The sequence below is a fragment of the Seriola dumerili genome, unplaced genomic scaffold, assembly GCF_002260705.1.
Source record: "Seriola dumerili isolate Sdu_G_001 unplaced genomic scaffold, Sdu_1.0 BDQW01000783.1, whole genome shotgun sequence".
Lineage (NCBI taxonomy): Eukaryota > Metazoa > Chordata > Actinopteri > Carangiformes > Carangidae > Seriola > Seriola dumerili.
This window is the reverse complement of record NW_019175038.1, coordinates 355,679-368,035: the sequence shown is the minus strand read 5'-3', so window position 1 is coordinate 368,035 and position 12,357 is coordinate 355,679. Positions and strand designations below refer to the sequence as shown.

Below are 12,357 nucleotides of genomic sequence, written 5' to 3'. Positions count from 1 at the left end.
TTTAGCTGTGAGTTTTCAGTGAGGTAGAAACACTACCACACAGTTCTTATGTTTCCAAGCACAAGTCGTTTAGTGAATGGATTAAAAACAACAAAATGAAAGCAGACAGTTCTGACTCACCCTTCATCCAGTCTGTCCACACAGGTGCAGTACTGAGGGTTCTCCAGCAGGTGTCACTCTTCACTCTTAAATACTACAATGAACCAGGTTTTGTTCCCGTCACTGTTAAAGAAATCCTGTTGGTTCACATTTCACCTCCTGTGAGATGGAACTCGTCACCTCAGGGTTTCTGGAGGTTCATGAAGTTAAAGCTCAGACCTCAATCCCACACAGGAAGTTGCTTCGTCTGTTTGACAATCATACTGGTCAAAGTAAGGAAGTATGTTCCCCCTCCTTCTGCTTTTATCTATTCATTTAATTATCTTAGTGTTTGTGACCGACCGTCTCTCTCCTCTCTGACACCGGCTCAGTTCATGTAGCTCCAGAGACGACCAGGTTAGAGAAGTACATCTACATTTCAGATCCACGTCATCTTTAAAAAAGAGGTCTGAGGTTCAGAACAGAACTGGATTTTTTGCTAAAACGAGAAGATTCTATAACTGACATGACTGGCCCCGCAGGCAGGAAGTGTTGAAGACCTTTGCTGAATCACATTGGCATGACTGAGAATCCTCCCAAACAACCTGTACAAGAAAACTAACTTTTTTTTTTTTTTTTTTTTTTTTTTTTTTTTTAATAGGTTTGAACATTTTTCAGACAAAAACACATTTCATTTGTCAAGGCATCTTTTCCATTTTATTTTCTTATTCATTTTTTTGACTTAACAAAAAAACCGTTGGGACTTTGTGGAAAAAAACGTTAATGCAAAAGAAACTTTCAAAAGGCAAAGTCACAAATGCAGCAACATGATTTCAACAAGAACAGAATAAAAAAAAAAAGGGTGGGTGGAGAGAGGGGAGGAGCAGTTGAATATCCATCAATAGGAATGTTGAATGGTGGTGGATGGGGGGTGGGGCGGAGCCTGAAGGGGTGTGGCTACAGGGCAAGCAGAAAGGGTTAAGTGCTGGAGCTCAGAGCTGCCCACAGTCGGCGATGGCGACCTTGACCTTGGTTTTGCCGGACGAGTTGCCGTAGCTCTCCATCTTCTTTACTACGTCCATCCCCTCGACCACGATCCCGAACACCACGTGCTTCCCATCCAGCCTGAAGACACACACCAGAAGCATTGTGACTGTTGCTCTGCGCGACAAGTTAAAGCTAAGACGCTTACCAAACACTGAGGCTCAGGCTAGTGTGTGTGTGTGTGTGTGTGTGTGTGTGTGTGTGTGTGTGTGTGTGTGTACCATGCTGTTTTCTCTGTGCAGATAAAGAACTGGGATCCATTGGTGTTTGGTCCGGCGTTGGCCATGGACAGGATGCCAGGGCCGGTGTGCTTCAGGGTGAAGTTCTCGTCAGCAAACTTGTTGCCATAGATGGACTTTCCACCGGTTCCATTGTGGTTGGTGAAGTCCCCACCCTGCGTGTTGAACAACACACATTAACATCACACGCACTGACCCGGGTCGGGTTAATCAAATGTGTGTTTGGACTGGATGATGTGCTTTAAAGCAACTGTTCCACTTCTTACATAAAACAAAACCATTCACACTTCTGAAACATTAAATTTGGACTGGAACTAATATTTCCATCAAGTAATGATCATTTTATTTAGTTTTGATTATAAAATTTCAAAGAACAGTGACAAACACATGCTACAACCCCCCCCCCAACAAGGTTCATTGAAAGTGCTGGTTGTATCAATCAGCAGTTCACCATCACAAAGAAATGCAACAAGTCTAAATGTTTGGTAGCTTGAAAATGATTGATGATCAGAGCAGTTGTGGATTTGCTGCATTTCTGTTCTGTCACTAAACTGAATATGATCAGACAAAGTCATTAGAAGACATCACAGTTGGCTATAGGAGATTCTAACAACTTCATTGTCTTACATTTTATAGTTTAAAATCAAGAAAATCATCATTTAGCTCAAGCTCTGGTCTGAAAGAAGCAGCAGGAAACATCTCTAACTGAATCTTGCTCAGGCTTCAATGGAATTTTAAATGCCCCAAAAAACAAAAATCAAATTACAATGTGAACTAATAACCAGCCCTGCCTTATGATCATCACAACCTTCATCAAAAAAAAATTAAAAACCACATTTCAGTCTGGTCTCATTTGTGATGTTCAAAGCTCCAGTGTCAGTTTTTATTCTCACCTGGCACATGAAACCAGGGATGATGCGGTGGAAGGTGCAGCCCTTGTAGCCGAAGCCCTTCTCACCGGTGCAGAGGGCGCGGAAGTTCTCAGCAGTCTTGGGCACCACATCGCTGTGGAGCTGCAGAGACAAAAAATTAACACACCCAAAGTCAGTCAACTGTTCTGAGCAAACAAGGTGTGAAGTCGGTTGTTCATTTCCAAGACTGATAAAGAAAGGGAAAGGCTAAAAGTTGTGCATTCAGTGACCAGTAAATGAATGAACATTTGGCTGGTCGCCATCCAGGCCCCGAGCCAAAACCAGAGGAGGTTTATCAGACTGTGCACTTTGTTCTGTGCAGCAGCCAGTTGTATAACTCCTCTATATAGAAGAAGAAAGCTGCTCAAAGTCCAACTGTAAGGAGGTAAATGAAGCCTCTGCAAAAATGAAAACCAAATTACAGCCTGAACACATCATCCTACCACTTTGGATATGTGCCATTTTAAAATAATATCCCTGCAGAGCGGCACTCAAATTAGCTTTGTACAAGTGTCAAAAATGTAATGCTTCAGGCTGTGCTTGACATCCAAGTCAATAAATTAAAGTGCATCATTAAAAGTCAAATCAACTTCAAGAGCGCCTGAGGGCAGCAGCTCCAACCCATCGAACAGGGATCAGTTTATCATGTGATTAGTGTGTGGTAATTGTGTTATGTCATGGTGAAACAGGACTGCAGCATTGCACCACACTGGAATATCTGCATGCCCTGCACAGCAGTGACGCTACTGTGCAAGTATGTTCAGAGGGAGGGGGATGCTGGGGGAGGTGGTGGTGGTGGGTGCTGCAGCAGCAGACTGGCTGGACAGCTGAACTCACAACAGCCCTGTGCAGCTGTCCACCTGCTCAGCAGTAACAGAAACCATGCCTCAGCATGCAGCATGCCGCCTCCCTGGTGGCACTGCCAGCTGCACGAGAACCTCTGTGCATCAAACTTTCCCTCACTACTGTACTCATGTGTTACTTCCATACATGCGCAGAAACGCAGTTATCCCAGTAACACTAGCACCAATTCAAATCATAACCCGTGCTAGGTCTAGCTGCTTTGTGTTATTGTCTGTGCGTTACATCTTTGTCTCTACTGAAAATCTCGTTGCACTAAAGGGAAAAATAAATAAACAATTAAATCTCAGACCACAAATCAAAAGCTGCCAAGAGATGTCATTACCGCGAATATCACACGCGGCAAGAAGTTAACCGTGAGGGCTGAAGACTCGTGCCAAGAATCGGGAACGCCCATAATGAGGCACAGCTACTACTAGCTGAACAAAATGGCTGCTGGGCATGGTTAGCGTTTGGTGCCGTTAAACCGGGCGGATGTAACAACGGAGCGGTTATAGTAGCCGCTGTCGCTTATGTAACATGTTTAATCACAGTGAGCACAAAGGACTACAGGTATCCCGGGTGATTCCACCATCTTCCCTACATCCGCATTCTTTTTAACCGTACAGACAGCCCCCATCCCCCGACCGCGCCAGCACCATGGAACTTTCCAGAACTGCCTCCCCCTCCCCCTCCCATCCACCGTTCTCGAACACATGAACCGGCGCAGTTAGCTCCAGCGGCTAACACGCTAAACACCGCGGCAGGCGGCTCATTTTGTATTGTTACTCGGACCGAGTTGAGGACAACACCCTTAAACCGTTACGCTTTAGAAACGCGGTAAAATAAAGGAGCGAGTTGCCGCGGTGGGCTGAAGCCGTTTTTAACCTAAGGCAGATGAGGTTTCCCGGGCTTCTGCGTAGGCCGCGAAACGCTGCAACAAAGGACAGCAGTGACGTTAGCTCAGCAGTTAGCTAACGGTGCCCGGACAGCGACCCTCTAAACGACTCAAACCGGGGCCGCGGGCCTTGTATAGGCCTCAGCGTGACGAAAGCTGGTGCAGTTTTGGCTCTCACCGTGTTTGCTCATTATTTACAAATTTGCAGCTAAACCCGCCCCGACGGCAGTAAAACCGGCCAGTCAGGATCACACGGATATCATTAATAAAGCACCGATAAGAATTTATATGAATTACTGACTTAACACAGAAAATCCCCCGTAGCTACGACCGAATAAAGCCCCATCACCACCACTAACATTAACACCGTAAATGTCCGATGTCCGGTCGCGTTAGCCAGCGACGAGCCGCGCTGGCTGGACGCCACAAACACGTGCACACGTCCTGCAAGTCGTTCGTGACAGCTCGGCTAACGTTTTCTCTCGTGACGCTACATGCAGACCACAACGACCGGCTGACACCGGGGTTTGACGTCCCGCCGCCCGAACTGACTTCATGCCCGTACAAACACCAAGCAGAGGCGGTTATAGCAAAGACCCGGCGCAGTCTCACTGGACACGGGTGGAGATTAACATTCACCGGCCGCTCTGACAGCCAGCACAACTAGCTACACTTTACACCAAAGAGACCGGTTTACCTCCATCACAACCCGGCCGATGGATGCGCCGCTGGCGGTGACATCGAAGAAGACTCTGGGGTTGGACATTTCAGCAGGCGGAACTATACAGGGTAGACTGAAGAGTTCTCCGGCGAAGGAACACTGTGGGCCGCAAGGAACCGAAAAAGATGGAGGTATGTGGATTAATTTTATATAAGACTCCCAATGGGCGGTACAAAACCACAGTGAGCCAATCGGTAAAGCCTGAGTATTTGATTGCCGTTGGTTTTAGCGAATCAGCAGCCAGGACAGCTGACGCTCCCTTTCTACAGGTCTGTAAACGGACAGACGCATCTCATGGTATGTTTCATTCTAACATCAGAGTGGACCGCTGCGGCGGAGGTTGGGTGTTTCCAGGGTTTGCCACGCACAGCACCGCCCCGTCTCGGTGTCCGGGTCGCAAAACGATGAACTCACGAGTCTCAGAACAGCGCGCGCCACAGATAATTGACAGCTCAGGCGTCCAGTACGCGCAGCCGCACGCGGTGGGCGAACGTGTAGTCCCGCAGTCAGAGCGCGTTCCAGCTGACAGGGTGAAAAAAAGCGTGTGCGCGGTCACGCGGTCAGGGCGCGGTCCGTCCCGTTCTCCGCAGAAAGAAAGAAAAGTGAAGTTTGTTTAACAGACACAAAAAGTCACATGGCCGAGTGTTCAAAGTTTAAGGAGTTTGTCTTTAAAAATGATAAAACGTAAACTTTTCTATTGTTTTGTTGTTATTGAGAATTATGACGGTTGTATAAACAACTCATGTTTCACGGAACGTTCCTCTGCCATTATTCGGGAACGTTTTTGGTGGGAAAAAAATGGTTCTGGAGACGTTTGAATGAAAATCAGAACCACTGTTTCTACTTTCTTTTTATTTCATTAGCTTACCATGTAACAAAGTGCATGCATTTATTGATATTAAATTTCACTATTTAATATCATTATAGAATTGAAATAAATATACATTCTGTCATCACCTTCCAGCTGTATATAACAGTCATCCTAATGATATCATTAATTAATCGACCCAGAGAAGCAGAAAATGGTAGTGGATGACTTCCCTTAAAATCCAGAAATTAATTTTACAAAAGGATTATCAGATTATCTTGCAGGTGCAGGTAATTGGTGGGCGGGGCCATGACGTAGTCAGGATTTCCATGGTCATGGAAACATCTTCAAAGGTGTTTTTAGAGCAGACATGTCCACAGTGGATCAACTCTGAATAAAAAAGTGACTTTTTTTTTACAAACATAAAATGAATCCTGAATCACCTGGTGCCTGAATTTACATAAATAAAAACATTTCCATCATGAATTCATGCAGAAAAAAACACAAATTGATAATCACCAGGATGCAGGAAATGAAGTGTTTGATGCTTGGAGTTTCGTTGTTCCTCTCAGGTTTCCACACGGAGACGTTTAGAGAGCAGATCCCGACGGAGAGCTGGTGGGCGATGGTGGGGGTGTGGTATCGACCGGTGACCTTTAATGACCTTTGATGCCCTACGGTTGATGCTCACAGAGAGGAGGTGGTGCACGCTGGCATCATGAAGAGCAATTCAACCCCCCCTCACCTCCCGACCTCCTGAAGAAGAACTAAGTCGGTTTGTCAGGATGTCAGCTGATCTCTGCTCGTCAAGACGGAGGTAAGACTGGACTGGGGGTAAAGATTAAGAAGACGTGATGACTGAAGGTAAATAAGTCACACAGCAGTTTAAACAACACAACATCAGTTTCTGACTAAACAAATAAATAAAACCATTCATGATTACACCAGCAGGTCCTGGAGATGATCCCAGCTGTCTTTGGTTGAGAGGGAGCGTACACCTGGACAGGTATCCAGCTCCAAAGGTTGTAGTTTTCGGTGCTGTTGAATTGGAGTGTGAAACAATGCCAATTGGCCATGGGATGTTACAAGCTCTCTGATTGGTTGGAGAGCTAACCAGTCATATCTGGTTTTACCAGCACCGACGCTCCAGAGTGTCAGAGACAGACTAACAGGAGAAGCAGCTGGAAAAAGGGAATGAAAGTTGAATTCAGGAACATATTCTCGTTTTTAAAATGTCTTTTCAAATAGTTTTTCAAATTCTATTATTTATTTGTGAATGAATAAATATATTTATAAATGTATATTTAATGAGTTTTATGCTGTTTTTGTAAATCCATTTTTAAATCTTTAGTATCTATTGATGATTAATAACTTTTAATCACACACAATTTCATGTTAATTATTTATGCTTCATTTTGTAATAGATGAGCATCATGCAGACAGTATTCTAGTTTTACTGCTGATTTACTGCTATTTGAACCTGATTGAATTAATAAATTGTTTGGTTTATAAAAATCACACAAAAGATAAAAATATAAAGTTTGATCTGTTGTTTGTTTCTAACTTGTCTCATCTGACTCTGTTAGTTCACGTGTTTATTAAAGCACCACAGACTCTCCTCTGTCTGTCTTTCCAGTGTGTGTTTATTAAATTACAAAGGTTATTATTATTATTATTGTTATTAGCATCATTACTGAATCATACAGAGTGATCATGTACAGTTATTTTTTCCAGAAGCCACTGGACTCACTGGGACATGGAGACACCACAACTGTCTGGACTCTAGTCACTTTACAACATACAGAGTAATGATGAGCATGAGGAGGAGGAGGAGGGTGAGGATGAAGATGAACTCTGGTTTATTATCACATGTACAAGCTGCGGCTGTGATCTCAGGCCGACAGTTTGAGGCAGTGACCAGACAGCTGTTTCCTGTGAGGTCACTTCTTCTTCTTCTCCTGCGAGTATCGCCCCTCACTGTGTTCATGGTGGGCGGAGCTTAAACTCCTCTCCAGAGGCTCAACCGCAGGAAGAGACCGACGACGCTCCAGAGCTGAGATCAGTGACGTCGTTAGAACAGTTCTAGTGAGTCGAGTCGCTTTCGCCCCGTTTACACTTTCACTTCAGGTGCTGAATTCTGTGATTTACACTGAGCCACAGGAGCAGACAGGTGACAGGTACAGGTGTGTTAGTCAGGTGTTCAGTAACACAAAGCTTCAGGTAAACACCAGACACCAGATCGTTTCTCCACTTTGGTCCAAGTCTGTGGTGTGGATAAGAAACTTTTGTGTGCAGCAGAAACTTAAAGATGAAAGGTTAGTGCTTGTTTTCCACAAAGGGTTCGGAAAAAGATCCATCAGCTGACAGGAAATCACAGTAACAAAATAAAAACAATAAAAAATAATAAAAAAAAAATGCTGGGAATTCTCACCAAAATCTGCTCCCACTGCCCCCTGGGAAAAACCCCCAGCAGGGAAAAAGGTCTGTCCTGAAACAGAGACTCAGTTCCAGACTTCATGAACGCCACACGAGTCAGTGTCAACGCCGACATTAAAGGGACAGTTCAGGTTTGTTGACGTGGGGTCGTGTGAGCCAGTAAAAACTGACACAATCCAACATCCGTTTAAATGAAGCTTCATGTAGAATTTCTTCAGCTCTTTATCTTCCCATGAAAACAGCTCTTTCCTTTGGCACTACATTTGTCAACCGCTGAACGTGTTGCTACGCACGAGCGCACCATCAGAGTGCACTGTATCACGGCGCTTCCCGATTCCCTCAGCTGACCTGCGGCTGCGGCGTGATACAGTACCACCGCACGTCAAACAACCACAACTGTCCCTTTAACATGTCGTCGTTTTCAAGCTTAACTGGCAGCTACAGTTGAGCTGTGAGGGGAAATCACAGTGACGGAGATCACCTGAACATTTCAAACAACAGCGATCCAACCACCGAAACCGTCAAACATGATTCAACTTAAATATAATGAAGGACAGAAAGAGGATTAAATGATTCATTGTTGCACAAAGATACTTTCACATAATCTAATATATATATGCAAAAATAAAACCAGGACCTTAGAAGTTTTCTGTGATTCTATGTTTAAAAGTAAAAATCATTTCTGGTGAGAAATCCCAGGATTTCTATAAAAACAATGTCGTCATCCAGAGTTTATTATAATTTTTCTTTTAATTCACAGTAAAACCTTGAACCTGACTGAAGTCACCTGCTGTGGCTGAGTGTAAAAGGTGAGTCTGTTCACCTGCCCGTCGTCGTTCTGTGTTCACGCTGCCTTCAGGGTCTCCACGTATCTCAGGTGAAAAACAAACAAAAACAGGAAGAGACGTGGACTGCTCCTTTAAAGCTCATCTTCAACTATTTATATCGTCACATTTAAAACTGGTCTGCACCAGAAACAATCTGGTTTTAAAAAAGGACCTTGCTGCCCGTCAACGACACGTCACGTTCACTCCTCGTCACCGCTGAACGTCTCATGGTCTCTGTTTCCATAGAAACGAACAGAAGCTACCGGCTGTGTGGAGGAGGTGAGTCAGAGTAGAGATGGTGGATGATGTTCAGCAGTGATGGAGAACGTGATCTGCTGCTGTCGACTCCGACGGGGAATGAAGGATGAAGCATCAAAATACAGTTTCAGAGAATAAAAAAACAATAAAATAAAGTTACCATTAAGTTCATCGTCACACATCAAAGAGGTTTCATATTTAAAAGTTGGTTTTTGTTTCGTTTCCTTCGTGTCGTCCGCTCCGTCCTGAGCAGACGACGGCCGAGCGGGACCCACGCCACGAGGGAGGAGAGAGAGAGTTGGTTTTTTAAAATGTTTAAATTCTCCAGGCGTGTGTGTGTGTGTGTGTGTGTGTGTGTGTGTGTGTCTGTGTGTCTGTGTGTGTGTGTGTTCAGTTGTTCTCAAACAGGGACAGCAGGTCGTCGTTGTTGTTGCTCGGGAGGTCCGGAGGGCCGAGGTAGGACAGCAGCTCGTCCGGGTTGGTCAGCTCAGGAAGCAGCTGAGGAAACAAACATGGCTGCCAGGTCAGATTAGGTTTCCTTTATTATCATCATCATTATCAATAATCATGATGAATCCAGTAAAGCTCAGTAGAGTGTGTGTTGTGTTTCTACTTACGTCCAGAGAAGGTTCTGGAACCTCTGCAGACCCCCCGAGCCCGAAGGAGCCGTCGCCTTGGAGACGGGGATTCTGGTTGCTACGCTGCATCATCTGGTTGCCGCCCCCCAGTTGGGAGTTGCCGTGGAGACCCTGCGACTGCTGCTGGGAGAGAGGAGCACCATGGGAAGTGGAGTCCATACGGCCTGAGACTGATATCTAAGAGGGGGGAGGAGAGGAGAGGAGGTGAGAGAGAGGTTCGAAGAAGGAAGAGGGGGGGTTAAGAAAGGGAGGAAAGAGGAGAGAAAAGGAAAGGAGGGGAGGAAGGAATGAAGGAGGGAAAAGAGAGGGGGGAGGAGGTGAAGGAGAGGAGACAAGGAAAGGAAAGGGGAGAGGAGACACAGAATCTGAACTGGTTTTTGACTCCATTTGTTTTTCACTAAAGAAAAACGTTTGACGATGAGGATGAAGATGAGTCACTGTACCTGTCCTGCCAGTGGGTGTGGGGGGGGTTTGTCGGGGGTGAGGAGGGCGCTGGAGAGCTCGGACTGGTAGGAGAGAGGGGGGGGGCCGGGGGAGGAGAAGTCCCCCCCAACCCCCGGAGTCCCAGGACCGCTGAAGTCTGAGAAGCTGCTGGACTGACCGGGATAGGACGGAGCTGAGGGAGACAGAGATGGATCAATACGTCTGATCGGAACACTTATTGATCAGATCTAGATGACATCATCACAGCTCCTCCCCCTTCTACCTGGTCCGGGGTAGTCAGGTGTGTTGCTGCTGTTATTGCTGCCCCCCGTGGGTAGGGAGGGGTAGGGCATCGGGGAGGAGGAGGAGGCCACGGAGGTGGAGGAGGAGGGGGCGGGGCCGAGCGAGGCGATCATCTCCATGACGCTAGGCAGGACCATGTGACTGGGGCTGAGCGTCCTGCAGCGCTTTAGCACCGGACCGTCTGACTCCTCCTTCACATGGAGGTCCGGCTTCACAGGGACCGGCTTCCAGCTGCACACCGGGTCGATGGTGAGGGGGGGGGGGGGGGGGGGGCAGACATGTCAACTGTAACACAAACATTCTTTTAGTCGGAGGTTTTTCAAATGTCGAGTGTAAATAAAGTTTCTTACTTTTGAACATAGATGAGGATTCCCAGCATGTACTGATCCACCTCCAGACCTTCTAACAGAGCGGTTTTACTGCACACACACACACGCACGCACACGCACGCACACACACACGCACACGCACACGCACACGCACACACACACACACGCACACACGCGCACACACACACACACACACACACACACACACAGGTTACAAAGGAGATATGAAACGTGTTTAAAAAGTAAGTGTAAGTGTGTGTGTGTGTGTGTGTGTGTGTACGTGTGTGTGTGTGCGTGTGCGTGTGCGTTACGTACTTGCACACGGGGCATCTCCAGGTTCCTCTCTCACAGTTGAGCTGCAGATACGACTCCAGGTCGAAACACTGCAGACACGGACACGGACACGGACACACACACACACTGTTGTTAACAACTACACACAAACTACAACTGTTGCTGTCTGAGCTGACGTCACCATGGAGACCAGCACTGTTTGATGCACTGATGAAAATGAGCGTGGAGCGCTGTGACTGGCCGGTGCTCTGACCTGTATGTGTCTGCAGTCGTGACCTCTGGCGGGCAGCTGGATGCGGCGGAAAGTGATCGGACATTTTAACGAGACTCTGATGGCTGTCTGCTCCACGCCGTCCTCTCCGTTTAAGCCGGGGGTCCCGGGAATCGAACCGCTGCTGAAGTTCCTTTTGACTGAGAGTGATGAGGAAGGGGGAGGGATAGGAGGAGGAAGAGAGAGTTATAATGAACCCGAATGACGCTTCGTTTCCTTTAGTACTACAAAATAAGAGCATAAGTTATAATGAACCCGAATGACGCTTCGTTTCCTTTAGTACTACAAAATAAGAGCATAAGTTATAATGAACCCGAATGACGCTTCGTTTCCTTTAGTACTACAAAATAAGAGCATAAGTTATAATGAACCCGAATGACGCTTCGTTTCCTTTATAAACAAGAGCAGAGCTATGATGAGCCTCAATGATGCGTTCACTTACTCTTGGTGACACAGTGCTCTGCAGGAAGCAGCCTCTTCTTCATCAGACCCTGCAGCACCGAGCGAACCGACGGACGATGAACCAGCTGCAGGACGAACAGGTGAGACTGCAGAGAGGAGGGGGAGGAGCTTCACATTAAAACCATGTGACGGTGCGGAGGACACAGTGACTGTAGTTCGGTGTGTTGTGGTTTCTTACGCAGCAGCAGGCGGTGACGGTGATCTGGATGGTGTTCCTGCCAGGCTGACACACCTGCTTCAGGTACAAAGGCTTATGGGAAGTTTTGTTGTCGCCTCGCTCGATGGTGAGAGGAGTCGCGTTCACACTCACCTGAGGATGAGACGGGCAGGTGAAGAAAAACAGACACCTCAGTGGTGATGGAAAAAGCAGGTGAAAAAAAATAACAGGAAGACGGAGGTCAAAGGTCGCACCTGGACGGAGGCGGGCCAGTTGGTGTTCATCTGTCGGTCCTCGTGGTGGTAACACTTAAACTGGAGCTCCAGGTCCGGTCTGATACAACACACACACACACACACACACACACACACACACACACACACACACACACACACACACACACACACACACACACACACA

General features: G+C 46.6%; 2 protein-coding genes and 1 long non-coding RNA gene across 3 annotated transcripts in view; 1 reads left to right on the top strand and 2 right to left on the bottom strand.

Moving 5' to 3' along the window:
- Positions 1 to 767: 767 nt before the first annotated feature.
- LOC111236950 (peptidyl-prolyl cis-trans isomerase-like) lies at positions 768 to 4,856 on the bottom strand. Its single transcript, XM_022765872.1, has 4 exons — positions 4,708 to 4,856; positions 2,255 to 2,374; positions 1,344 to 1,516; positions 768 to 1,203 (listed from the first exon to the last, which is right to left on the bottom strand). Exons 1-4 carry the CDS (start codon positions 4,774 to 4,776, stop codon positions 1,071 to 1,073), a joined length of 495 nt encoding a protein of 164 aa, XP_022621593.1. The 5' UTR covers positions 4,777 to 4,856; the 3' UTR covers positions 768 to 1,070.
- On the top strand, positions 4,777 to 6,810 carry LOC111236951. Its single transcript, XR_002665742.1, has 3 exons — positions 4,777 to 4,862; positions 6,112 to 6,403; positions 6,488 to 6,810. It is a non-coding gene; the product is annotated as an uncharacterized LOC111236951 (long non-coding RNA).
- A 2,596-nt stretch (positions 6,811 to 9,406) lies between these two features.
- The window catches only part of LOC111236949 (zinc finger MIZ domain-containing protein 2-like), a 14,681-nt gene continuing 11,730 nt past the window's right edge, over positions 9,407 to 12,357 (bottom strand). The window contains 10 exon segments of the mRNA XM_022765871.1: positions 9,407 to 9,558; positions 9,678 to 9,875; positions 10,142 to 10,314; positions 10,405 to 10,709; positions 10,775 to 10,843; positions 11,069 to 11,136; positions 11,301 to 11,458; positions 11,761 to 11,866; positions 11,959 to 12,090; positions 12,192 to 12,270. Of these exon segments, the coding sequence (XP_022621592.1) occupies positions 9,451 to 9,558; positions 9,678 to 9,875; positions 10,142 to 10,314; positions 10,405 to 10,709; positions 10,775 to 10,843; positions 11,069 to 11,136; positions 11,301 to 11,458; positions 11,761 to 11,866; positions 11,959 to 12,090; positions 12,192 to 12,270 (1,396 nt within the window). The 3' untranslated portion in view covers positions 9,407 to 9,450.